Below are 27,710 nucleotides of genomic sequence, written 5' to 3'. Positions count from 1 at the left end.
AGCCCAGCTCTGTGGAGTGTACGGCTTAAAGTGGTCCTATGGACAGATACTCCAATCTCCGCTGTGGAGCTTTGCAGCTCCTTCAGGGTTATCTTTGATCTGTTGTGGTGCCATATTCTTTCAATTGTTTAATAATGGATTTAATGGTGCTCCGTGGGATGTTCAATGTTTCTGATATTTTTTTATAACCCAACCCTGATCTGTACTTCTCCACAACTTTGTCCCTGACCTGTTTGGAGAGCTCCTTGGTCTTCATGGTGCCGCTTGCTTGCTGGTGCCCCTTGCTTAGTGGTGTTGCAGACTCTGGGGCCTTTCAGAACAGGTATATATATACTGTGATCATGTGACACTTAGATTGCACACAGATGGACTTTATTTAACTAATTATGTGACTTCTGAAGGTAATTGGTTCCACCAGATCTTATTTAGGGGCTTCATAGCAAAGGGGGTGAATACATATGCACGCACCACTTTTCCGTTATTTATTTTTTTGAGTTTTTTGAAACAAGTTATTTTTTTCATTTCACTTCACCAATTCGGCTATTTTGTGTATGTCCATTACATGAAATCCAAATAAAAATCAATTTAAATTACAGGTTGTAATGCAACAAAATAGGAAAAACGCCAAGGGGGATTGTCACGATCGTTAACGGAAGATACGGACCAAGGCGCAGCGTGATAAGCGTACATTTTTATTAACGTACTGAACACGACACAAAACAACAAACAAACGATACGTGAAGTCCTAGGTTACACAAAACAAATCTTTACGGAACAAGATCCCACACCGACTAGTGCCAAACAGGCTGCCTAAGTATGGTCCCCAATCAGAGACAATGAGATACAGCTGCCTCTGATTGAGAACCACCCTGGCCAACATAGTTCTAAACGATCTAGAACATCAACATAGAAAATATAACACAGAAACTACACATCCTGGCTCAATATTTCAGAGTCCCCAGAGCCAGGGCGTGACAGTACCCCCCCCCCCCCAAAGGCGCGGACTGCGACTGCGACCGCTCCACACAAACACAACAGGGTAGGGGCCAGGTGGGCATTCCGCCTCGGAGGCGGATCCGGCTCCGGGCGTGACCACCACTTTCTCTCCACCTCCCCGTTGCGCCCCTGATCTGGTCTGGCACCGCTGACTGGAGCTGGACCCGACAACGGTGGATCAAACCGTACAGGATCCGGACTGGAGGGCTTGGCCGGAGCTGGAATGGACACCGGTGGAGCGGATTGCTCTGGCTCCGGAGTGGATCCGCTGACTGGAGTTGGGCCGGACCCCGGTGGAGCGGATTGCTCTGGCTCCGGAGTGGAGCAGCTGACCGGTGCCGGACCAGGCACCGGTGGAACAGGCACGGGCCGTGCCGGACTGGACACACGCACCACTGGCTTGGTGCGGGGAGCAGGAACGGGTCGGACCGGGCTGACGACACGCACCACTGGCTTGGTGCGTGGAGCAGGAACGGGCCGGACCGGGCTGGCGACGCGCACCACTGGCTTGGTGCGGGGAGCAGGAACTGGCCGGACCGGGCTGACGACGCGCACCACTGGCTTGGTTTGAGGGACAGGAACGGGCCGGGCTGGACTGGGAATACACACCACTGGCTTGGTGCGGGGAGCAGGAACGGGCCGGGCCGGACTGGGAACACGCACCACCGGCTTGCTGCGAGGGACAGGAACGGGCTGGGCTGGACTGGGAATATGCACCACTGGCTTGGTGCGGGGAGCAGGAATGGGCCGGGCCGAACTGGGAACACGCACCACCGGCTTGGTGCAGGGAGCAGGAACGGGCCGGACCGGGCTGGGAACACGCACCACCGGCTTGGTGCGGGGAGCAGGAACGGGCCGGGCCAGACTGGGAACACGCACCACTGGCTTAGTGCGAGGAGCAGGAACGGGTCGGGCCGTACTGGGAACACGCACCACTAACTTAGTGCGGGGAGCAGGAACGGGCCGGACCGTACTGGGAACACACACCACTGGCCTTGTGCGGGAAGCAGGAATGGGTCGGGCCGTACTGGGAACACGCACCACTGGCTTAGTGCGGGGATCAGGAACGGGCCGGACCGGACTGGTGACACACACCACTTGCTTGGTGCGAGGAGCGGGACTGGGTTTCCTTATAAACCTCCGCTCCTTCTGCTGCCTAACCAGTTCCTCTCGCCGTGCCTCTACACTCTCCCTCTCCCTTAACGCCTCTTGTAGCTCCTCCCTCCGACCAATTAACTCCTGCTCCCTCTGGACCAATAGCCCCCGTAACCTGGTGGCCTCCTCTCCTAGTCTGCAGATTCGCCCTGTAGCTGCCTCCTGCTGCCCCGTCGTCCACGCCGTGTGCCCCCCCCAAAAAAACATTATTGGGGTTGCCTCTCGCGTGTCCGTCGTCGGCACGGTTGGCGCCGTTTCTCCTCTCCTGCCTGGGCATTTACCTTTGCCCATGGCCCTTTCCCCGGGAATATCTCCTCCCATGACCACCATTTGCCCACCTGAGACATCGCTATCTTCTCCTCCTGGGCACGCTGCTTGGTCCTCTTTTGGTGGGATCTTCTGTCACGATCGTTAACGGAAGATACGGACCAAGGCGCAGCGTGATAAGCGTACATTTTTATTAACGTACTGAACACGACACAAAACAACAAACAAACGATACGTGAAGTCCTAGGTTACACAAAACAAACCTTTACGGAACAAGATCCCACACCGACTAGTGCCAAACAGGCTGCCTAAGTATTGTCCCCAATCAGAGACAACGAGATACAGCTGCCTCTGATTGGGAACCACCCTGGCCAACATAGATCTAAACGATCTAGAACATCAACATAGAAAATATAATACAGAAACTACACACCCTGGCTCAACATTTCAGAGTCCCCAGAGCCAGGGCGTGACAGGGATGAACACTTTTGCAAGGCACTGTATATACACAGTGATAGATCACACAAAACAAGCTTTTTGAAGCTTTTTGATGGAGGAAGACTAACTCGAGAGGACAATTATAGGTTGCATTTTACATTAACTTGTCCAACTAATAGTTTAAGTTAATTTAAATATAGTGTTTGAAAACAATATTGTAGACTTAATTAGTCTTTACTATGTTTCCATCTTGCTATAGAGAAAACCCCCTACTTTTCTTTTTCTTGAAGTCAAGAGTTGTTACATGTTCTCATATATGTAGTCATATAGGCTAACTATATGAAATAAGAAGCAACATCATACATGGTGTTACCCAATTCCCCTAGGCCTTGGTACGGTATTCTAGCCAGTAGCTCTTGAGACAGGCAGTACAGTACATGTACCTAACTGTTCCACATGTTGTTAGTCTGAGGCCTATCCTCTCCGCTCTCCTCCCGTTCCTCTCATTCCCCTACTCCCCTACATCAAACACCCCTCAGGGGAGTGTGTACAGAAAACACAACACAACAAGCCAAGTGAAAGACACAACGTTTCTATACTCTACTTGTTTTAAAGTTGTGAGGAGAGGAGAGAAATATTCCCTTTTTCCATCTGTTCTCCTTCTGTTCTCTCCTCACCTGACCCTGTTTCATCTTCCTCCCCCTCTCTCTCACTTCTGTTTACCTTTATCCTTTGTCTTTCCCTCTTTCTTCCATCTCCCCTCCCTCGCTTCGTCTCCACCTCTCACATTCTATTCTATTTAACTGTTCCAATTCAGCTCATCCATGGTGCATTCAGATTCATATACTATAGCTGGCATCATATTTGTGTGCTGCTAAAACATTATCCATTATAATGAAAGAGTCTGGGAACCCTGGACCAAGTCTCCTCTCTAGTTTATGTTATCTCTTTATCTCTTCTGCTCATTTCCTCTCTATGTATCCTCCTTTTCTTATTTCATTCTTCTATTATATCTCTTTCACAGTCACACCCTGCTCTACCCCTCTTTACGTGTCTCTTTCTCTTGACTCCCATGTACTTTCCATCTTTCTCTCTCTCCCCCTTTCTCTCCCATCCTGTTCTTCCTCAACCTTTTGACCAAACCTGAATCTGTCTTTACCTTTCCTTTTGTATTCCAACTCAACCCATCCCTTCCCTCCAACCCCTCCATCCCCTCCTCCTCATGTCCCTCTCTTCTCTGTCCCGCTCTGTAGGAGTAGCTGACAGCCACCATCCCTCCATCCCCTCCTCCTCATCCCCCTCTCCTTGTCTCTGTCTGTTCCTTTAGGAGTGGGTGACAGCCACCGACCTGCTCATCTCTCTGGACAGGCTCAACACGTTCGGAGATGAGTTCTTCAAGGACGCCAAGGTGTTGCGATCCTACTTCTACGCCATCTCCGATTTCTCCGTAGGCGCCAGGTAACACACACCTGACATCTGAGAGAGAGAGGGAGAGAAGAAGAGAGGGAGAGAAGAAGAGAGGGAGAGAAGAAGAAAGGGAGAGAAGAAGCGAGGGAGAGAAGAAGAGAGGGAGAGAAGAACAGAGGGAGAGAAGAAGAGAGGGAGAGAAGAAGCGAGGGAGAGAAGAAGAGAGGGAGAGAAGAAGAGAGGGAGAGAAGAACAGAGGGAGAGAACAGAGGGAGAGAAGAACAGAAGCCTGTTTGCTTTGATTTATCTTTGTCTTTGCTCATTTCTCAGACAGACTCGAATATGAAACAACAACCCAGCTTGGAATAGTGCCCCATTTTATAGATAATAAAACAGATAATAAAACGCTTCTCCACATTTCCTCCCTCTCTGTATCCTTTTTACATAACAAATAGTCTAACTCAACACAAGCCCTCTATGGTCCTGGACAGTAGATTGTAAGACTAATAAATAGAACACTCTCCCTCCCCCTGCCTACCAAGTTCCCCCCTAAACAGAACAGAGCCACATCATCCTCCTCTGTCCTGTGTCTTTTCTATCACTGTCCCTGCTCTGTCCCTGGTCCCCAGACCTGGGTTCAAATACTATTTGAAATCATTCCAAAACGGCAAGCCTGGCACATCTAGCACTCCGGGTAGACCAGAGCAAACACTCCAAGTATTTTAACGATTTCAAATAGTATTTGAACACATGTCTGCTGGTCCCTGGGCTTATTCCTCACAGTAACAAGATGGGACAACAGGAAGCGGGCAGCACAGACAGGATGTCCATGGGCACAGCACAATAACATGAACCTTATTAAGTAGTTGAGATGAAGCCTTCACCCACTGCTTCAACAGGATCTGACACCTGTCATAAGTGTTTATGATCACAGCGAGGGGTGACAATCTGACAAATGACCCAACAATGTCACCATGACACCTGAGGGAATGAAGGGGGGCAAGCTGACAACTTGTTGGGCTTGCTTAGTCAGCCTAGCTTGTTGGATTGGCCATAGCAGTGCTAGCACTTGTCAGTTGGCCAATTCCCACACTGAATATTATGAATGGAGACAATAAGTGTCAGGGTATGTCAATGTGTTGGTTTAAATTGTCAACTAGTGTAGTATAGTAACTCAAAATAGTAAAAATAAATGGTCCAGAACTGACGGACTACTGAGCTGCTATATGAGCTATTTTCTGTGCCATATTCATTATTGCGGTTGTCAAGATTACCTCAGAGTTTACTACTAGAGACATCTGAGTTGGTGATTGGGGGCAATTTTCACTTTCTTACTAACTACTTCCATGTCACAACAACAACAACAACAGAAACAGAAATAACTGATTCGGAGCCGTTAGCATAAAGAGCCTGGATCTGGGACAGCTGGTTAAATCTGACAGTGACAGGCGCAGTGATGAGCCCCCCTCTTCCCTCACAGAAAGGCCCTATACAGAGCCAATGACAGAGGGTGCATCCCAAATGGCGCCCTATTTCGTGCACTACTTTTTACCAGGGCCGTAAAGAGTTCTAGTCAAAAGTAATGCACTATATAGGGAATACGGTGTCAGTTGGGACACAACAAGGAGAATCAGACACTATCATCCTCAGCGTGTCACAGTAAAGATAGGGCCTCAGCTAACAGCTATTGGCAATACATCCTTAATCCTTAAATTACTTCTAGTCACAGGAAATTGTATTTTCTCGACTGTTTGGAAAGGATATGTATAACTTGATATATAGCACAATAACTCACATGCACACGCACACACACACATACACAAACGCACACATACACACACACAGTGACTGGTAGCGGAAGTTGTTTATGCTCAGGGACATCTTGTTCAGATGAGAGTTGGATAGACAGGGGAGATGAGCAGAGCAGTGTGAAGGGGACAAAACCCCACGTTGTCCAAGGCGATGTACTGTATCTGCCACTGATAGGTAATAGGAGGTGAAAAGTGACAGTGAAAATACTTTCTCATTTTACATCTCCTACCTGTCCTATTTTCTGTTCTCTGTTCATTTCCTTCTGTGTGTGTGTGTGTGTGTGTGTGTGTGTGTGTGTGTGTGTGTGTGTGTGTGTGTGTGTGTGTGTGTGTGTGTGTGTGTGTGTGTGTGTGTGTGTGTGTGTGTGTGTGTGTGTGTGTGTGTGTGTGTGTGTGTGTGTGTGTGTGTGTGTGTGTGTGTGTGTGTGTGTGTGTGTGTGTGTGTGTTCATGTGCATATGAGTGTGTGTCCATACAAGTGTGTCTCCATCTTTATCCCCCAGGTGTAAGTGTAACGGCCATGGCAGTGAGTGTTTGTTGGATGACCTGGGGAATCTGGTGTGTGACTGCCAGCATCACACTGTCGGGGTGGACTGCCAGAAGTGTCACCCATTCTATCAGGACAGGCCTTGGGCCAGGGCCACCGGAGACTCTGCCAACCAGTGTATGAGTGAGTATTGGAGATTGGTTCAGTTCAGTCACCCCTGGGGAGGTTTATAGTTGGGGTAGTGTATGAGTGAGTATTGCAGCCAAGTTCCTTTAGGAGTACATAAAGTATGAGTGAGTACATGGGGATTTGTACTAAGAACCCTGGGAGAAGGCTGTAGGAGAGCTGGAGGGAGAACAGCTGAACCCTGGGAGTAGGCTATAGGAGAGTTGGAGGGAGAACAGCTGAACACTGAGAGTAGGCTATAGGAAAGTTGGAGTGAGGATAGCTGAAACCTGGGAGTAGGTTATAGGAGAGTTGGTGGGAGAGCTGAACCCTGGGAGTAGGCTATAGGAGAGTTGGAGGGAGGACAGATGAACCCTAGGAGTAGGTTATAGGAGAGTTGGAGGGAGGACAGCTGAACCCTCGGAGTAGGCTATAGGAAAGTTGGAGTGAGGATAAATGAAACCTGGGAGTAGGTTATAGGAGAGTTGGTGGGAGAGCTGAACCCTAGGAGTAGGCTATAGGAGAGTTGGAGGGAGGACAACTGAACCCTCTGAGTAGGCTATAGGAGAGTTAGCTATAGGAGAGTTGGAGGGAGCACAGCTGAACGCTGGGAGTAGGCTATAAGAGTGTTGGAGGGAGGACAGCTGTACCCTGGGAGTAGGCTATAGTAGAGTTGGAGGGAGGACAGCTGAATGTTGATGTACAGTAACCCTATAACACTGTATTTACAAAGCATACCTACTGTAATGATATTGAACGTATCATATGTAAATGTAACATATAAGATGTTGGTGTAGCATAATGAAGATGAATTCCACGTGCACATGTGTACTGTCCATCCATGCATGCATGTCTAAGCGTCCTTGTGTTGTGTGTGTGTGTGTGTGTGTGTGTGTGTGTGTTTGTGTGTGTGTGTGTGTGTGTGCGTAGGTAGGCATTTATTGTCATGAATCTTGTTCTGGAGGCAGCTCTGCAGAGTGGTCACTAGCTGGCACAGCCACAAAGTCATAAATTCAGATTTTAAACCTAACCTTAACCCTAACCTTACCCATACTGTTAACCCTAACTTTACATGTTATTTCATGAATTTTTCTAATATACACAATTTAGACTTTGTAGCTGTCAAATCTAGAAGAAATCGCTCACTTCTGCCTCCAGGGCAAGATTCATGACAATAAACATCAACCTGCTGCATGTGTGTGTGTGTGTAAATGTATATGTGTACATGCCTGTGTGTGTGTGTGTGTGTGTGTGTGTGTGTGTGTGTGTGTGTGTGTGTGTGTGTGTGTGTGTGTGTGTGTGTGTGTGTGTGTGTGTGTGTGTGTGTGTAAATTAGTGCAAGTGCGAATATCAGCGCGGTTCAGGCTTATGGCGCTGTGCACTGAGCAGTGAAAGGTTATTTTGAACACTGCTGAGGAGGAATTGTAATTGGTTGGACTGATAAACCCATAAAGGAGAGACCTCGTTAATTGTTTTTATGCTTGATTCTATTAAGCAACAAGCTTGTTTTAATTACATTCCGGCTGTGTTCCAAACAGCACCCTGTTCCCTATATAGTGTACTACCTTTGACCAGGGCCCAAAGGGCTATGGTCAAACGTATTGCACTATGTAGGGAATAGGGTGCAATTTGGGAGGCAGCCTGAGTCTCTGTACCAACAAGATGGCTTTTTAAATAGACTGCCGTATGCAGCCGCACTGTACTGTATACGAAAAGTGAATATATTATTAAATAAATATAACTTATACAAAAAAGAAAAGAAGCACTGAATGTGAAAGAACGAGAGGAATCTAAATGAATGCTCTGTGTATTGTAATTCCACGCTCCGTTTTCCGGCGAGATAGAAACACATTTTGCCGCAGCTTGCCGGGCCGAGCTCTCTCTCTCTCCACTCTGCCGCGTAAGGCATGTGTCTGGAACCAGTACCATATGGCCCTGCTTGTCAGAACGCACACACTGTAATTGACAACGGGTGTCTTTTCTCTGCCGAGAGAGAGAGAGAGAGAGAGAGAGAGAGAGAGAGAGAGAGAGAGAGAGAGAGAGAGAGAGAGAGAGAGAGAGAGAGAGAGAGAGAGAGAGAGAGAGAGAGTTGAGCAAAATACACACAGACACATAGGCACACACTGTTGTTTATATTTATGTTGTCACAACATCCTTCTGGTTATTACAAAGTTACTTAGCAGACATAAGTGTCTTATTTAGCATACTATCCACTACCTAGTTAGGAATCCATCTTAATCAGTGCACCTGAGCCACCTGCCTTGAATACATGTGTAATGACTCAGGCAGACTCAATCTATTTGCAGTCAGACACATTATCACTCATGATCATCTTGAACCTCTACGGGATCGGTGTCCCATATACAGGACGGTTGAACGCATTTGATTTTCTTAAGCGGCGCTTTACATCGGCCCCGGTCTTCGGGCATCCTGATCCGTCCCTGCCGTTCATTGTGGAGGTGGATGCTTCAGACGTTGCGGTGGGAGCAATCCTGTCACAGTGGTTCCTCATGGATGGTAAGACTCACCCCTGCGCGTTTTTCTCCCATTGGCTGTCCCCGGTGGAGTGGAATTACGACGTTGGGAACCGTGAGCTGCTAGCGGTCAAGCTCGCCCTGGGGGAGTGGAGGCATTGGCTAGAGGGGGCCGCCCATCCATTCGTCGTATGGACTGACCACAAGAACTTAGCCTACATTCAGGGGGCCAAGAGGCTCAACTCGTGCCAGGCCAGGTGGGCGTTGTTCTTCACCAGGTTCCGGTTCACCATCTCATACCATCCGGGGTCGAAGAACTCCAAGCCTGACGCGCTCTCCCGGCAGTTCGACCGCGTGGACATGGTGGAGAAGGACGACCTCATTGTCCCCAACACCCTGTTTGCTGCCCTAGTTTCGTAGGGAATCAATAGGCTGTTCAGAGCAGCGCTACGGAGCGCGTCAACCAGGATCTGGAGGGGGTGCTGAGGTGCTACGCCTCCAGCAACCCAGCTACGTGGAGTCAGCGACTGGCATGGGCGGAGTATGCCCACAACACCCTTCTCTGCTCGTCTACCGGCCTGTCCCCCTTCCAAGTGCCAATACGGGTACCAACCCCCCCTATTCCCCGAGCAAGAGGAGGAGGCGGCGGTCCAGGCCCACATCAGTCACTGTCGCCGCACCTGGAGGCAGGTACGGGCGGCGCTTAAGCGGGCCTCGGTCAGGTCTCAACATCAGGCCAACTGCAGGAGTCGCCCGGCACAGAGGGTGTGGCTTTCTACGCGGGATCTTCCCCTCCGCATGGAGTCCAGGAAGCTGTCTTCCTGGTTCGTCGGGCCATTCACAGTGGTCCGGCGCGTCAACCCAATGGCCTACCGCCTGCAACTTCCCCTCACCATGCCATTCTGGACACAGGGCTGATAACAAAATTCCGTTGCCACCACCCGGAGTCGCCGAGGTGAACGGCTGTGGGGGGGTGCACTGTTACGCAGTTCTGGAGCGACCCACTAGGTGTCATCCTTCGACTACCTTAGGCAACTCCTCACTCACAGTCAGGACTAATCATCATCCTATTGGTGTCGCCTGTGTCTATCTGTTCACCTGTGTATTAATGCCTTCACTTCCCTGTGTTCCCTTGCTCAGTTTCTCTGCTAGTTTCTCTATGTCCAGCAGTACTACTCAGTGTCTGATCGGAGACCTATGTACAGGTACTTGAGAAGTGTTCTCCCTGTTTCGTTAGTTGTTTCAGTCGTAGGTAGTATTTCGTATTTTGGCTGTCAGACGGTTTTTGGAGACTTATTTGCTCCGCCTTTCTTTTGTCATGATAAGTCCGTTATTTTGTATTTTGGCTTCGGGACCACCAGTAAAGATCCTTGTTTCACCATCTCTGCCTACTGCCTACTGTATATCCTGCACCCCACCTGGGTCACATCTCACCCCAACCCTTACACCTGAGATAAAATGTAGCATAGTTTTGTTTGATAAAATCCATTTTTATATTCAAATGTAGGAACTGGGTTCTACAGTTTGAACCCTTGCTGTCTCTGGCTCCACACCCACCCCGCCCGGCCATCTAGATGTGTGAAAGTTAGTGTATAAGCTAATGATCCATCATGTATGACATTCCTGGGAGTGTGTAAACTTACATTTTGCATTACCATATCATTTTTGTATGTTCTCTATAGTTATGTACTTGAAAATGTATCAATTGACCAATTCACACATTTGGGCAGACTTGATAGAAAATAGTTCAGTATTGCAATGCTTCACTGGATCAATCTGAATCTTTGCACACAAACTGATGCCATCTAGTGGCCAAGATCTCAATTGCGCCTAAACTGCAACATTATATTGTGGCCTTTCTCTTGCATTTCAAAGATGATTACTATTTACTTTTTTTTTACCAGATCTAATGTGTTATAGTCTCCTACATTAATTTCACATTTCCACAAACTTCAAAGTGTTTCCTTTCAAATGGTATCAAGAATATGCATATCTTTGCTTCAAGTCCTGAGCTACAGGCAGTTAGATTTGGGTATGTCATTTTAGGCGAAAATTGAAAAAAAGGGTCCGATCCTTAAGAGGTTAAAGGGTATATATGAACAATTTTAACAGGGAAAACAACTGTTACAAAACAACTCAACATCCACCCAGTAGCCTATTCACAACCAACAGTAATCTAATTTCACCTCATTCAAAAAATAACACTACTTTATATGTGCATTTGCAGAGACATTCTGAAAAGCAGTTGGATTTCTGTCAATTGCTCTGTGACATCATTGGGGGACCACTCGCTGAACTGGTGGCATAGTAATCAATGTTCAGCATTTTAGATCATGTAGCTAGGCTATCCTATGAAATTATTTTGCAACAAAATGTTCTGACACAGCAGCCAAGTAGTCAAATGATATGTCACAACATTTTGGATCATTTACAGATGCCCATGTCCATAGAGTGATAAATAGATGACAAGGTGCTTTTCAAAGTATAGGACTGGCTATTCATCACTGAAATGTGCAGATCATAACAGCTGTAATATCATAATAATAACACAGTCATTTTGTAATGTAAAATATGAGACACAGTGATGGATTGATCCGAGGATGTTCATTCAACAAACAACCAGTTAGCTGTCCAACTCAATGCCTATCAAGTAGCCTACCCAGTACCCATGTGTCCAAAAGGCTACTGACTGAGAATGCCAAGAGTGTGCAAAGCTGTCATCAAGGCAAAGGGTGGCTATTTGAAGAATCTCTAATATAAAATATATTTTGATTTGTTTAACACTTTTTGGGTTACCACATGATTCAGTATGTGTCATTTCATAGTTTTGAGGTCTTCACTATTATTCTACAATTAAAATTTTTTTTAAAAATAAAGGAAAACCCTTGAATGAGTAGGTGTGTCCAAACTTTGGACTGGTAGTGTACGTTTACAAACTGCTGGGTTAAAATTAATATTGTTACTTTTTTAGGGATCAAATGTTTATATATAGAATGGAATTAATACTGGTGCCTGGTAAAGAATGTTCTTCCCCATGACAACTTTGTGTGGGTTGGTGTGAGGTGTGACCCAGGTGCGGTGCAGGATAGACAGCAGGCAGTAGGCAGGGATGGTGAAACAAGGATCTTTACTGGTGGTCCCAAAGCCAGGATACAAAACAACGGACTATACACGAGAACAAATGAGGAGCACATAGGTCTCCAAAAAACAGGCTGACAGCAAACAATACGAAACACTAACTCTGACTGGAAAAAACACAATGACACAGGGAGAACACTTCTCGAGTACCTGTAACGTCACGTGATCCGACACTGATACGTACTGCTTTATACCAAGGAACTAGCAGAGAAAACTGAGCAAGGGAACACAGGGAAGTGAGGGCATAAATACACAGGTGAATCAGATAGCCACAGGTGACACCAATAGGCAGATAATTAGTACCGACTGTGAGTGAGGAGGTGCCTCAGGTTGTCGGCGGATGACACCTAGTGGGTCGCTCCGGAATTGCGACCCACTCCTGTAACCGTGCCCCCCCACCCCCCCCGATGAACGGCCCCAGCCGTTCACCTCAGCGGAACGACGGAATGCTGTATCAGCCCTGGGTCCAGAATGTCCGTCCTGGGCACCCCAGACCGCTCCACCGGCTCATAACCCTCCCAGTCCACCAGAAATAGGATCCGGTCCACCGTAAAAGCCGGCTGCCCTCCAACGAGGCACAGCGAGGGAGCAGAACAGGTGGCGACGGGCTAGAGGAGGGACACATAGATTGTGGGATGCACCGGCATGGTGCAGGCGGTACGTCACTGGGTTGACTCGCCGGACCACTCTGAATGGCCCGACGGGACCGCCGCCTTCTTCTCTTGCTCAGGGAATAGGGGCTCTTGGGGATAGGCAGGGGTCGGAGCAGCCCTGCCACAGGCTGACGTGAGGTCGGACACGTACGCCCACTGAAGCTGTCGCGAGCGCGCAGCCTTGGGTACGTACATCCTATCTGATGGACCTCCGCCCGGATCGGGCTCCCGCCGTAGCGCTGCTCTGACCAGCCTATTAATTCCCCACGAAACTGGGGCAGCCTTCAGGGCGTTGGGGACAATGGGATCGTCCCTCATGTCCAACGTCTCCGGCCGGGACAAGGAAAGACATTGCCCTCATGTGGGCATGGCGCACGGCAGGAGATCGATAGCTCAGTCATAAGGCCTGTGAGGAGGTAGGCCCTTGGCACGCCTCTTACTAAACCCCTCCCCCAGATCCCAATACTCCTGGGGAAGAGGTGAGGACTGGTAGGTGGTCTGGGACGGTGGTTTGGGCTGATGAGTGGTCGGTGGCGACCGGAACAGAACGGGGACGGAGCCTCCCTCCAGGATGAACCGCCCCGTGGACCAGTCTATCCAGGGATTGTGGGCGACCAGCCAGGGGTGCCTGAGGATGAGGGGACACGCCGGAGAGTCCACAATGAAAAACTGGATATAGTCCCATAGCCCCCCCGCCACCCGGACACGCATGGGGACAGTAGGCCGGGTGAAGCAGCCCGACCCCAACGGCCCGCCGTCCAGGCCCATGACCGGAACTGGCTCGGAGAGAGAGAGTAACGGAACGCTCCACCCTTGGGCCAGCCCCGCGTCCATCAGGTTTCCTGCGGCCCCATAATCCACCAGTGCATGCGCCCGACGCGCAGGGCGGGCCCACTGAACCCTGACGGGGAGAAAAGACTGGGCGTCTCTGGAGTTGGGGTTTCGGTTACGGCTAGCACCCCTCCCGATACCAGCGAGCCCTCCCGTTTTCCCGGCTTCTCCAGGCATGAGTCGCCGTGGTGACCTGCGTGTCCGCAGTACCGGCAACGTCCCTGGGGCAGACGCCTCTGCCTCTCCATCCGGGACAAGCGCGCAGCACCCAGCTGCATAGCCTCCTCCTGAGGCGTCTCCTCCCTGAATCGGCGGAAAGCCTCCGGGCTGATAGAGTGACGCGGAGGCGAGCCTTGCATCATGCCTCTCTCGTACGCACTCTCACGACGCCGATTGTCCACCCGCACAGAGAGGTCGACGAGGTCGTCCAGTTGCTCAGGCAGCTCCCTGAAGGAGAGTTCGTCCTTCATCCCCTCCGATAGCCCCTGCGCGTACAGGACAAACATGGCGGCCTCTTACCAACCTTCCTCTCGAGCCCGGCTCCATGGAGTAGTCCACCACCGAATGGTCACCATGCCGACATTCCGTGAGCCGCCTCCCAGCCACGTGCCCCGATACCACCCGAGAGGTTTCGAACACCTTGCGTAACTCCCGGGTGAATTGGTAGACGTTGGAGCACGCCAGAGTTTGGCTCTCCCACTCTGCGGTTCCCAGGAAAGAGCCCGACCTGTCAACAGAGTGATAATGTAGGCCACCCTGCTCCGTCGGAAAAGAGGAGGGTTGTAGGCTGAACATCAGGGAACACTGGGTGAGGAATTCCCTGCAGCCCTCTGGACGTCCGTCGTATCTCTCCGGAGGTGGTAGGCGGGGTTCCCGCGATGTCGCAGGCAAGACTGGAGACACCGCTGCCGCGGCTTCCGCTCCACCGGGTGCCGGGACTGGTCGGGTGTCCACACGGCTCTGCACGGCGATCGTCAGCTGACGGAGATTCTTAATGACCCACTCCTGTAACAGACTTGTTTCATTAACACGCTAGAAGGCCTTTTTATATATCATATCGTCTGCTACAGGTACTATAAACAAACTATAACTATGGAGTTCTGGTTTAGACCTTGATGATCTATCTGTGGATCCAAGGCCTACCTCTAGATATAGTCTAATTAATATATGCCTACTCTCTAACAATTAATATACTCTAACAGCAAATACACTCTCTTCCTATTCTGTGGAGCAAAAAACAACTAGAATGGAGCCTCTCCTCTCTTCCATCAGGGAGGAATAATCATATGTTTTGCAAACTTAACAGAGAGTTTGATGTGTAATACAGTGCCTTCGGAAAGTATTCAGACACCTTCACTTTTTCCACATTTTGTAACGTTACAGCCTTATTCTAAAATTGATTAAATCGTTTTTTCCTACATCAATCTACACACAATACCCCATAATGATAAAGCAAAAACAGGTTTTTAGAAATATTACATTTACATAATTATTCAGACCCTTTACTCAGTATTTTGTTGAAGCACCTTTGGCAGCGATTACAGCATCGAGTCTTCTTGGGTATGACGCTACAAGCTTGGCACACCTGTATTTGGGGAGTTTCTCCCATTCTTCTCTGCAGAACCTCTCAAGCTCTGTCAGGTTGGATGGGGAGCATCGCTGCACAGCTATTTTCAGGTCTCTCCAGAAATGTTCAATTGGGTTCAAGTCCGAGCTTTGGCTGGGCCACTCAAGGACATTCAGAGACTTGTCCCGAAGCCACTCCTGCATTGTCTTGGCTGTGTGCTTAGGGTCGTTGTCCTGTTGGAAGGTGAACCTTTACCCCAGTCTGAGGTCCTGGAGCAGGTTTTCATCAAGGATCTCTCTGTACTTTGCTCCGTTCATCTTTCCCTCGATCCTGACAAGTCTTCCAGTCCCTGCCGATGAAAAACATCCCCACTGCATGATGTTGCCACCACCATGCTTCACCGTAGGGATGGTGCCAGGTTTCCTCCAGATGTGACGCTTGGCATTCAGGCCAAAGAGTTCAATCTCGGTTTCATCAGACCAGAGAATCTTGTTTCTCATGCTCTGAGAGTCCTTTAGGTGCCTTTTGGCAAACTCCAAGTGGGCTGTCATGTGCCTTTTACTGAGGAGTGGCTTCTGTATCATAAAGGCCTTGATTGGTGGAGTGCTGCAGAGATGGTTGTCCTTCTGGAAGGTTCTCCCATCTCCACAGAGCAACTGTGGAGCTCTGTCAGAGTGATCATTGGGTTCTTGGTCACCTCCCTGACCAAGGTCCTTCTCCCCCGATTGCTCAGTTTGGCCGGTGGTTCCAAACTTCTTCCATTTAAGAATGATGGAGGACGCTGTGTTCTTGGGGACCTTCAATGCTGCAGATGTTTTTTGGTACTCTTCCCCAGATCTGTTTAGGATTCCCCAGAAAATCTCAATCTCTCTCTCTCTCTCTCTCTCTCTCTCTCTCTCTCTCTCTCTCTCTCTCTCTCTCTCTCTCTCTCTCTCTCTCTCTCTCTCTCTCTCTCTCTCTCTCTCTCTCTCTCTCTCTCTCTCTCTCTCTCTCTCTCTCTCTCTCTCTCCTCAGAGTGTAACTGCAGTGGGCGAGCGGATACGTGTGTGTTCGATGCGGATCAGTACCGCAGTACAGCCAGTGGGGGGCGCTGTTTAGACTGTAGGGACCAGACTGACGGACAGCACTGTGAACGCTGTAGAGAGAACCACTACCGACGGTCACCACAGGACCCATGCAGCCCCTGTGACTGTAACACCATAGGTAAACCATGTATTTTAGACTGCTTCATATTAAGGCATCATAAACATTAACTCAATCAATGTTTCATTCATTCACTAACATTCATTCATTCATCATTCCTATTCAGTCAGTTAACTGTAACTTGTTATTGATCTTTAAACTAACTGAACCATTGATTGTAATCATTGCTTAGTCTAACTGTTCATTAGAGACACAACAGCTTGGTGGTTTCTATATGCTATGTGGATGATGGTCAATAATGCATTATATCCCTTACATACACTCATCATCATCATCATCATGGTAAGAATGTGGTTTGTGGCCAGACCCCCTAGGCCTATGATCATCTGTCCTTCCTGTGGTGTGTGTAGTCTACCTCAACCACTCTCTCTGTATCTATACTCTATCTATCTATCTATCTATCTATCTATCTATCTATCTATCTATCTATCTATCTATCTATCTATCTATCTATCTCTTTCTCTCTCTCTACCTATCTATATATGTCTACCTATCTCTCCATCTACCTCTCTGTATCTATCTATCTCTCTCGTTCTCTCTCTCTCCCCCGCTCCTCTCTATCTCTCTCTCACACTCTCGCTCTCTTTCTGTCCCTCCCCTTCTCTCTCTCTCTCTTTCTCTCTCTCTCTCTCTCTCTCACTCAATCATTCTGTCTCTCTCCTCTCTCTCTCCCTCCCTTTCTCTCTCCCAGGTTCTGTGAGTCTGCAGTGTGGTGTGGAGGGGAAGTGTGAGTGCAGACCCAGTGTGACGGGGGAGAAGTGTGACACCTGTCAACCTGGCTTCCACTCCCTCAGCCCTGGCGGCTGCAGGTACACACACACACACACACATAAACAAAAAAATTAACAAACACTTTGAAGACAGAGAGAGAGTAATAGAACAATGCAGTTGTTTTTTTAAGGATATTTTTTCTGTCTGTATGCGTCTAATCTACGGCCACGTTCAGTAGGCCACAATATTGTGGAACTATCTGCCGGTTCAGTACATTGCACTCTCCTGAATGCAACCCTGTGTGGGGTGTGTGTTCATATTTAATGTCAACATTCAGACATGCTATTTTAGTTTTATTCATGAGAAGCACATCTTAACTTTCCATGAACCTCTGGTGTAGAGTAGAGGAGCAATCCAATTCTAGTTTGTGTTTATTGATTTATTTTGTCATGCTGCAGTGGTTCTAGCCATTAGAAACACACTGTCCCTGACCCTATTTGCTTCTGTAGTGTTGAGGTGTACACCAGGGCTGAGCAGAGTACCAAAATATGGACTTTCTTCCAGTTTGTGACAATTATCCACTATTGCTGTTGTTGCTAATTCATTACTACTGTTGCCTGCTACTATTAACAATACCGCTATTTGCAATGTCTTTACTATCCCCTTGATATAGTAAACAGTACCTACTCCTATCCCCTTAATATACTGTAGTAAACAGTACCTACTCCTATCCCCTTAATATACTGTAGTAAACAGTACCTACTCCTATCCCCCTGATATAGCAAACAGTACCTACTCCTATCCCCTTGATATAGTAAACAGTACCTACTTCTATCCCCTTGATATAGTAAACAGTACCTACTCCTATCCCCTTAATATAGTAAACAGTACCTACTCCTATCCCCTTGATATAGTAAATAATACCTCCTCCTATTCCCTTAATATAGTAAACAGTACCTACTCCTATCCCCTTAATGTAGTAAACAGTACCTACTCCTATCCCCTTAATATAGTAAATAGTACCTACTCCTATCCCCTTAATATACTGTAGTAAACAGTACCTACTCCTATCCCCTTGATATAGCAAACAGTACCTACTCATATCCCCTTGATATAGTAAACAGTACCTACTCCTATCCCCTTAATATAGTAAACAGTACCTACTCCTATCCCCTTGATATAGTAAACAGTACCTACTCCTATCCTCTTGATATAGCAAACAGTCCCTACTCCTATCCCCTTGATATAGCAAACAGTACCTACTCCTATCCCCTTGATATAGTCAACAGTACCTACTCCTATCCCCTTAATATAGTAAATAGTACCTACTCCTATCCCTTCTCACAACCAAGTTGTTCCTACAATGCCTCCTGCATGACGCACCACCACGACTCCTCTCTGGCTGTCTGTTGGACCTCAGGATTTGGTGCAAATCAATGTCCAAATCAAAGCTTGTTGACTCCTTGGCGACTCAAGGTGCTGTGAATATTCATATCACAGCATGGACGATGTTTAGCTGAGTAATTCACACTGCAGACTAGAGAGAGGAGAGCAAAGAAGGACAAACACACTGAGGTAGAGAATCACAGCAAGGGCTATGTATGGACCTACACTGGTTTATAACACAGACACTTAAGGACACCAGACATACACGTGAGCATATGGAGAGACACACTTATACAGTGGGGAAAAAAAGTATTTAGTCAGCCACCAATTGTGCAAGTTCTCCCACTTAAAAAGATGAGAGAGGCCTGTAATTTTCATCATAGGTACACGTCAACTATGACAGACAAAATGAGGGGGGAAAATCCAGAAAATCACATTGTAGGATTTTTAATGAATTTATTTGCAAATTATGGTGGAAAATAAGTATTTGGTCACCTACAAACAAGCAAGATTTCTGGCTCTCACAGACCTGTAACTTCTTATTTAAGAGGCTCCTCTGTCCTCCACTCGTTACCTGTATTAATGGCACCTGTTTGAACTTGTTATCAGTATAAAATACACCTGTTCACAACCTCAAACAGTCACACTCCAAACTCCACTATCGCCAATACCAAAGAGCTGTCAAAGGACACCAGAAACACAATTGTAGACCTGCACCAGGCTGGGAAGACTGAATCTGCAATAGGTAAGCAGCTTGGTTTGAAGAAATCAACTGTGGGAGCAATTATTAGGAAATGGAAGACATACAAGACCACTGATAATCTCCCTCGATCTGGGGCTCCACGCAAGATCTCAACCCGTGGGGTCAAAATGATCACACGAACGGTGAGCAAAAATCCCAGAACCACACGGGCGGACCTAGTGAATGACCTGCAGAGAGCTGGGACCAAAGTAACAAAGCCTACCATCAGTAACACACTACGCCGCCAGGGACTCAAATCCTGCAGTGCAAGACGTGTCCCCCTGCTTAAGCCAGTACATGTCCAGGCCCGTCTGAAGTTTGCTAGAGTGCATTTGGATGATCCAGAAGAGGATTGGGAGAATGTCATATGGTCAGATGAAACCAAAATAGAATTTTTTGGTAAAAACTCAACTCGTCGTGTTTGGAGGACAAAGAATGCTGAGTTGCATCCAAAGAACACCATACCTACTGTGAAGCATGGGGGTGGAAACATCATGCTTTGGGGCTGTTTTTTCTGCAAAGGGACCAGGACGACTGATCCGTGTAAAGGAAAGAATGAATGGGGCCATGTATCGTGAGATTTTGAGTGAAAACCTCCTTCCATCAGCAAGGGCATTGAAGATGAAACGTGGCTGGGTCTTTCAGCATGACAATGATCCCAAACACACCGCCCGGGCAATGAAAGGAGTGGCTTCGTAAGAAGCATCCTGGAGTGGCCTAGCCAGTCTCCAGATCTCAACCCCATAGAAAATCTTTGGAGGGAGTTGAAAGTCTGTGTTGCCCAGCGACAGCCCCAAAACATCACTGCTCTAGAGGAGATCTGCATGGAGGAATGGGCCAAAATACCAGCAACAGTGTGTGAAAACCTTGTGAAGACTTACCGAAAACGTTTGACCTGTGTCATTGCCAACAAAGGGTATATAACAAAGTATTGAGAAACTTTTGTTATTGACCAAATACTTATTTTCCACCATAATTTGCAAATAAATTCATTAAAAATCCTACAATGTGATTTTCTGGATTTTTCCCCCTCATTTTGTCTGTCATAGTTGACGTGTACCTATGATGAAAATTACAGGCCTCTCTCATCTTTTTAAGTGGGAGAACTTGCACAATTGGTGGCTGACTAAATACTTTTTTTCCCCACTGTACATGGACAGGTGTGTGGGCATGGTATGCTTGCTCCATTCCTCTGTCTCACATAGACATGCACACACAAACTCTCCTCTTCCCTCCTCCCTCTCCCTCTCCATCCCTCCATCTCTCTCCCTCCCTCTTCCTTCCTCTCCCTCCATCCCTCTCTCCCTCCATCCCTTCCTCAGTCTGCCAGTGTGCTGATCTGAAGAGTGAGGTGTGAATTACACAGGCCAGTGGAGCAGAACAGAGTAGAAGCCTGCCCATTGGATAATTGAATTATTCTTAATAGCAACCTTGTTAAAATATTGATTTTGTGTTACAGTTCTGGAGGAAAACAATCAATCAATGAAGGTGATCAAACATGTTTTCATAGAACAAAGCTTTTGATTGACACAGCTTGCGACCCCACCTAACCAATCATGGTCTGGTGATCAGGCTGTTTTCAGCGTGTGTGTATGTGTGTGCGAGTGAAAGAGAGCGAGCAAAGACTAAACAACCCTTGCCAGCGTAATTAATCAATGAAACAACATGTACACTGTGAAACAGAGACACAACCAAATACTCAACCAAATATCAATTTTGACTTTCTTACCTATGTGTTAACCTACAGTAAGTGTCCCATGATGTTATGACCCCAGTCATAACCAGTTTGACCTCTGGCTGACCTTATACCTTTACCCGATGTTGTTATTGTCTCTCTACAGGTCGTGTGACTGTGACCGTAGGGGCAGTGTGGGCGTCTGCTCTGTGCTGGATGGTGGATGTCACTGCAGGGCTAACGTGGAGGGACAGGCGTGTGACAGGTGACCCGTGATATTCTACTGCGTCATCACCTTATATAACATAATACTACCCTCCGGTTACCACGGTGACACAGACTCCCAGGAACGTTTTCAGTGTTGCCAATTTAGTGACTTTGTCACTATATTTAGCGAGTTTTCAGACTCCACCAGCAACACTTATTGGTAAAAGAGGCTAGCGACAGATTCAGCTACTTTTCAGGCTGCCTTTGAGGAGTTTTGACACTGAGGATTTCTACTGTTTTAAAAGCATTTAGTGACTTTTCCCACTCAATTCTGCTGCAAACGACAGTGGGAGAAGCTGTCTGCAACAGAAGTCACAGCAACGGTGCAGACACAGAAAGAGCACAAGGGGAGGGGGTGTGCGGCGGGAGAGGAGCGAAAACGCTACGTCAGGAACCGCAGCAAGGCAAAACATAATCTAGTGACTTCTAGCAACAAATCAAGGAGCCAATAGCGATTTTCACTGAAAAATAGTTGGCAGCTCTTTGATCCATTAAGAATGGCAATAAAAACTGTAACATAGAGGCTCAGAATAAATTAGAGGAAAAACAAAAAGAAATGGAGAAACTTATTCAAGAAAGATCAAGTGTAATATATTATAAAAAATAAAGCAAACTGGATGGAATATGGGGAAAAATGCACAAAATTCATTTTTAATCTTCAACATAGGAATGCTACCAAAAATAATTTAATGAAACTGGTTACAATTGACGGAGTCACCCATGATTCACCAAATTATATTTTGAAGGAGGAAACAAAGTACTTTAAGCATATGTTTTATTTTCAGTCGCCTCCATCTCCTCTAACTGAAGCTAATTGTAGAGATGTTTTTTCTATTGATAATGTAAAATTAACAGCCATACAGAAAGACTCATGTGAAGGTGAAATTACAGAGGAGGAACTTCTGGATGCAATTAAAGACTTTAAGTCCGGGAAAACTCCAGGGTTGGATGGCATACCAGTCGAGGTATACCAAACCTTTCTTGATATACTAAGAGGACCGTTATTAGCATGTTTTAACCACTCCTATGTAAATGGTAGATTATCTGACACTTAAGAAGAAGGTCTGATCTCATTATTACTGAAACAGGATACAAGTAGAAAATATAAAGATCCAGTCCATTTAAAAAATTGAAGGCCCCTTACACTTCAGTGTTGTGATGCAAAAATTCTAGTAAAATGTATAGCGCATATAATTAAAAAGGTATTGTCGGATAGTATTCATTCTAATCAGACAGGTTTTTTACATGGAAGATACATTGGAGATAATATAAGGCAAATATTGGAAACAATAGAACACTATGGAAAATCTGGGAAACCAGGCCTGCTATTCATAGCAGACTTCGAAAAGGCATTTGATAAAGTACGACTGGGTTTATATATAAATGCCTGGAGCATTTCAATTTTGGAGAATCTCTTATAAAATGGGTCAAAATCATGTATAGTAACCCTAGGTGTAAAATAGTAAATAATGGCTATTTCTCAGGAAGTTTTAAACTGTCAAGAGGAGTAAAACAAGGTTGTCCACTATCGGCATATCTATTTATTGTGGCCATCGAGATGTTAGCTATTAAAATCAGATCCAATAATAATATCAGAGGATTAGAAATCCAGGGCTTAAAAACAAAGGTGTCATTGTACGCTGATGATTCATGTTTTCTTTTAAATCCACAACTAGAATCCCTCCACAGCCTCATAGAGGATCTAGATACATTTTCTAACCTCTCTGGATTACAACCAAATTATGACAAATGTACTATATTACGTATTGGATCACTAAAAAATACAATTTTTACATTACCATGTAGTTCACCAATAAAATGGTCTGATGGTGATGTGGATATACTCGGAATACATATCCCAAAGGAAAAAAATTATCTCACTTCAATACATTTTAATAGAAAGTTAGCAAAAATAGATAAGATCTTGCTACCATGGAAAGGTAAATACCTGTCATTTTGTGGAAAAATCTGATTAACTCTTTAGTATTATCCCAGTTTACCTATTTGCTTATGGTCTTGCCTACGCCTAGCGAACAGTTTTTGAAATTATATGACAAAAAAATATTCCATTTTATTTGGAACGGCAAGCCAGACAAAATTAAACGGGCGTATTTATATAATGAATATGAATTCGGAGGACAGAAATTATTAAATATTAAAGCATTAGACCTATCACTAAAAGCTTCAGTCATACAAAAGTTATACTTAAATCCGAACTGGTTCTCAAGCAAATTAGTAAGATTGTCTCACCCAATGTTCAAGAATGGCCTTTTTCCCTTTATTCAGATTACAACCACTCATTTTCAGTTATTTGAAAAGGAAATCATCTCCCAAATATCACTATTTCTAAAAGCCATAGAAAGTTGGTTGCAATTTCAATTTAATCCTCCAGAAACGACAGAACAAATAAGGCAACAAATATTGTGGTTAAATTCAAATATACTAATTGACAAAAAACCTTAATTTTTTGACCAAATGTTTAAAAAAGGTATAATCTTCGTAAATGATATCATCGGTAGGACTGGTGGAGTTATGTCGCACATGCAGCTAACAAAAACATATGGAAATGTCTGCTCTACCCAAAATTACAACCAAATAATTGCAGCCTTACCGCAAAAATGGAAGAGGAAAGTGGAAGGGGGAGAAAGTAAGGAACTTGTCTGTCGGCCTTGCATTAAAGAACATAATTGGTTAAGGAAAACTGTGATAAATAAAAAAGTATATCAGTTTCATTTAAGTACCAAAGGATTGACAGCCGTTCCATATAGATTGCAAAATAGTTGGGAAGAGATTTTTGACGTACCGATCCCATGGCATAGTGTTTATGAACTGACACGCAAAACGACACCGGATTCAAAAATTACAATCTTTCAATTTAAATTATTATATAAAATTCTTGCTACCAATAGAATGTTATTTATATGGGGGATACAATCTTCCCAGCTCTGCAGATTTTGCTGTGAAGAGACAGAATCATTAGATAATTTGTTTTGGTTCTGTCCATTTGTAGCTTGTTTTTGGACACAAGTCCAGGAATGGCTAAAGGATTGCAATATTTACCTGGAGCTAACCTTGCAGATAGCATTACTGGGTGATCTGAAAAGTCATAGTCAATCGATCAATAATATAATAATACTTTTAGCAAAAATGTTTATTTTTAATTCACAATCTGTAGAAACAATGAGAATAGAAAGGTTCAGAACTTTTGTAAAACATCACAGTACAGTTGAAATATATATGGCAAATAGAAATCCTATATGGATGGTGTTAAGAGATAGATGGGAGGTGTTGAATGGAGTTGAAGAATGGGACTAATAACAACTAACAACAAATAATAACAAGAACTAATAATGTAAGCATACTGTGTCCATAATAAGTATATAGGTTGTATGTTGGGAGCTTTTGGGAAAGAGCACAGTTAGAAAGATATGGCATATAGAAGCAACCCGGATGGACATCATGAAAATGATCGGAGAGGTTGAGAGTAGAAGAAGTTCAGGAGAAAAAACAAACAAAATATAATTATTGTATAATTGACTGTGTCCATAAAATATAGATAGTAAGTATAATCTGGAAGTAGAGGCCTAAGCATTGTTGTTCACTAATTTACCCCAAGTAGGGAAAGGATGGCGGGGTTGAAAAGTAATAAAGGGGAGTATATATATATAAAAAACATGGGGGATTGGAAGTGATGCAGACAATTACATTGATGGAAGTTACAATCTATCTGCAATATTAAGCTGAACTACCCCCAAGAAAAAAAAGAAAAAAAGAATGGCAGCTAACACTTGGTTCTGCTTCCCACTGTTAGGACAGTGGCGTACAGGATTAAGCTTTGATGCCGCCTGCTGCCATTGTTCAACAGAATATATCTTGACATTTTATGGCACCACTCTTTGACAAATAGTCTCCAAATAGAGTTGGCACGGTAACCCATTGAAAACAGTTTTTCAAACTAACAGACAGGTAAATTTTTTCAAGAATATTATTCACAGTGTAAATGGTATTGTATACTGAACAAAAATATAAACGCAACATGCAACAATTTCAAAGATTTTACTTAGTTACAGTTCCTATAAGGAAATCAGTCAATTTAAATGAATAAATTAGGCCCTAATCTATGGATTTCACATGACTGGGAATACAGATATGCATCTGTTGGTCACAGATAACTTTTTTTTTTTAATGGGCCTCACACTGGGCCTCAGGATCTCGTCACGGTAGCTCTGTGCATTCAAATGGCTTTAAAATGGCCATCAATAAAATGCAATTGTGTTCGTTGTCCGTAGCTTATGCCTGCCCATACCATAACCCCACCGCCACCATGGGGCACTGTGTTCACAACGCTGACATCAGCAAACCGCTCGCCCACGTGGTACACGTGGTCTGTGGTTGTGAGGCCGATTGGACATACTGCCAATTTCTCTAAAACGACATTGGAGGCGGCTTATGGTAGAGAAATTAACATTAAATTCTCTGGCAACATCTCTGGTGGACATTCCTGCAGTCAGCATGCCAATTGCACTCTCCCTCAAAACTTCAGATATCTGTGGCATTGTGTTGTGCCATTTTAATGACCCCAACACAAGGTGCACCTGTGTAATGATCATGCTGTTTAATCAGCTTTTTGATATGCCACACCTCAGGTGGATGGATTATCTTGGAAAAGAATAAATGCTCACTAACAGGGAAGTAAACAAATGTGTGCCAAAATATGGTGAGAAATAAGCTTTTTGTGCATATGGAAAATTTCTGGGATCTTTTATTTCAGCTTATGAAACATGGGACCAACACTTTACATGTTGCGTTTATATTTTTGTTCAGTGTAGTATCCTTTTATTCATAGTCAGTCAGGACACATATCAATCAGTGGCGGTCGGTACCATTTAAGATTAAGGAGGACGAATATTTTTTTAATGAGCATGTCCTTATTTCTATTACAGCATATTGGATGACTGTAATTTATATTCCACTCACCCAGCTCAATGTAACATCCATAGCTTTAGGCTACTACATGATACTCACATTTTCCCTATACCCATCATGAGGTTGCTACAACCTAGCCTATGAATGAAAGTTTACAACATAGGTGCACAGGTCGAGGCACCCCAATGGTAGGACAGCAGAGTCCCTGCCCATCTTCCGAAGACATCTGAAACCCTATCTCTTCAAGCAGTATCTTAAATAATCCTCCTCCTCACCTAAAAATTTAAAAATAACACTTAACCAGCACTGTCTGTGACCAGGTGAAAAAACCTTTCCAAGCAAAACCTTCACATCATAACCATTAACTGCTACACACAGCCTGCATCGTTGTCACCATATTAGCTAACATCAGTAAATATAGCTAATAGAACTAACGTGTTAGTAAACCTGCTACAATCATGCAGTACAGTCAGCAAGCAGTTTAGCAGTTACAATGGCGGGCCCCGGTGGTAATAAATTAATTAAACCAAAACCTTATCTTGACTTGGAAGAGTTCCAGTGTTGGATAGCCATAGCCATCTAGCTAACATAGCATCACACTGTTTGAGCCGGGTGTTTGAGTAGCCTAAACTAGCTAGCTGCATTCGCTAGCTAAGTAAAAGTGAAAAAAATACTACAAAATATAGCTAGCTCTCTCTTGCTTCTCCTTCATTTTTAAATAAATACATTTGTTCAAAACTGTTCAACCATTGTCTTTCTTTCTCCTTGAGTCAACTACTCACCACATGTTATGCACTGCAGTGCTAGCTAGCTGTAACTTATGTTTTCATTACTAGATTCATGCTCTGATCCTTTGATTGGGTGGACAACATGTCAGTTCATGCTGCAAGAACTCTGATAGATTGGAGGACGTCCTCCGGAAGTTGTCATAATTACTGCGTAAGTCTATGGAAGGAGCTGAGAACCACAAGCCTCCTAGGTTTTGTATTGAAGTCAATATACCCAGAGGAGGACGGAAACTAGCTGTCTTCCGTCTACACCATGGTGCTACCCTACAGAGTGCTGTTGAGGCTACTGTAGACCTTCATTGCAAAACTGTGTGTTTTAATCAATTATTTGGTTGACATGTGAATCTATTTAATATAGTTTTATCTAAAAAATTATACTCACTATATTCATATATATTTTTTTATATTCATATATATATTTTTATGAAATTCATTGAGAAGGATGGTCCTCCCCTTCCTTATCTGAGGAGCCTCCACTGGTATCAATGTGATGTGTTCTGGGGCCTTTTTAGTCAAAATGTTTCTGAAAAGACTAGGGGAAACATGATTATTTTTGACTTTCTGTCTGTACTCAATCCTCTCTACTCTATGTTTTATCATTCTTCTTCTGCTCTCTATGAATTG

The 27,710-nt window shown here is 45.2% G+C and overlaps 1 protein-coding gene across 1 annotated transcript in view; it reads left to right on the top strand.

The window, feature by feature from the left end:
• The window catches only part of LOC121582702 (laminin subunit gamma-3), a 214,987-nt gene that overhangs the window by 40,429 nt on the left and 146,848 nt on the right, over positions 1-27,710 (top strand). The window contains exons 3-7 of the mRNA XM_041898719.2: positions 4,184-4,314; positions 6,577-6,743; positions 16,403-16,591; positions 17,283-17,400; positions 21,272-21,370. Coding sequence (XP_041754653.2) covers positions 4,184-4,314; positions 6,577-6,743; positions 16,403-16,591; positions 17,283-17,400; positions 21,272-21,370 — 704 coding nt within the window. The remainder of the gene's footprint in view (positions 1-4,183; positions 4,315-6,576; positions 6,744-16,402; positions 16,592-17,282; positions 17,401-21,271; positions 21,371-27,710) is intronic.

The sequence above is a fragment of the Coregonus clupeaformis genome, chromosome 15, assembly GCF_020615455.1.
Source record: "Coregonus clupeaformis isolate EN_2021a chromosome 15, ASM2061545v1, whole genome shotgun sequence".
Classification (NCBI taxonomy): domain Eukaryota; kingdom Metazoa; phylum Chordata; class Actinopteri; order Salmoniformes; family Salmonidae; genus Coregonus; species Coregonus clupeaformis.
The sequence above is the reverse complement of the archived record's forward strand: the minus strand, read 5'-3'. Positions and strand labels throughout refer to the sequence as shown.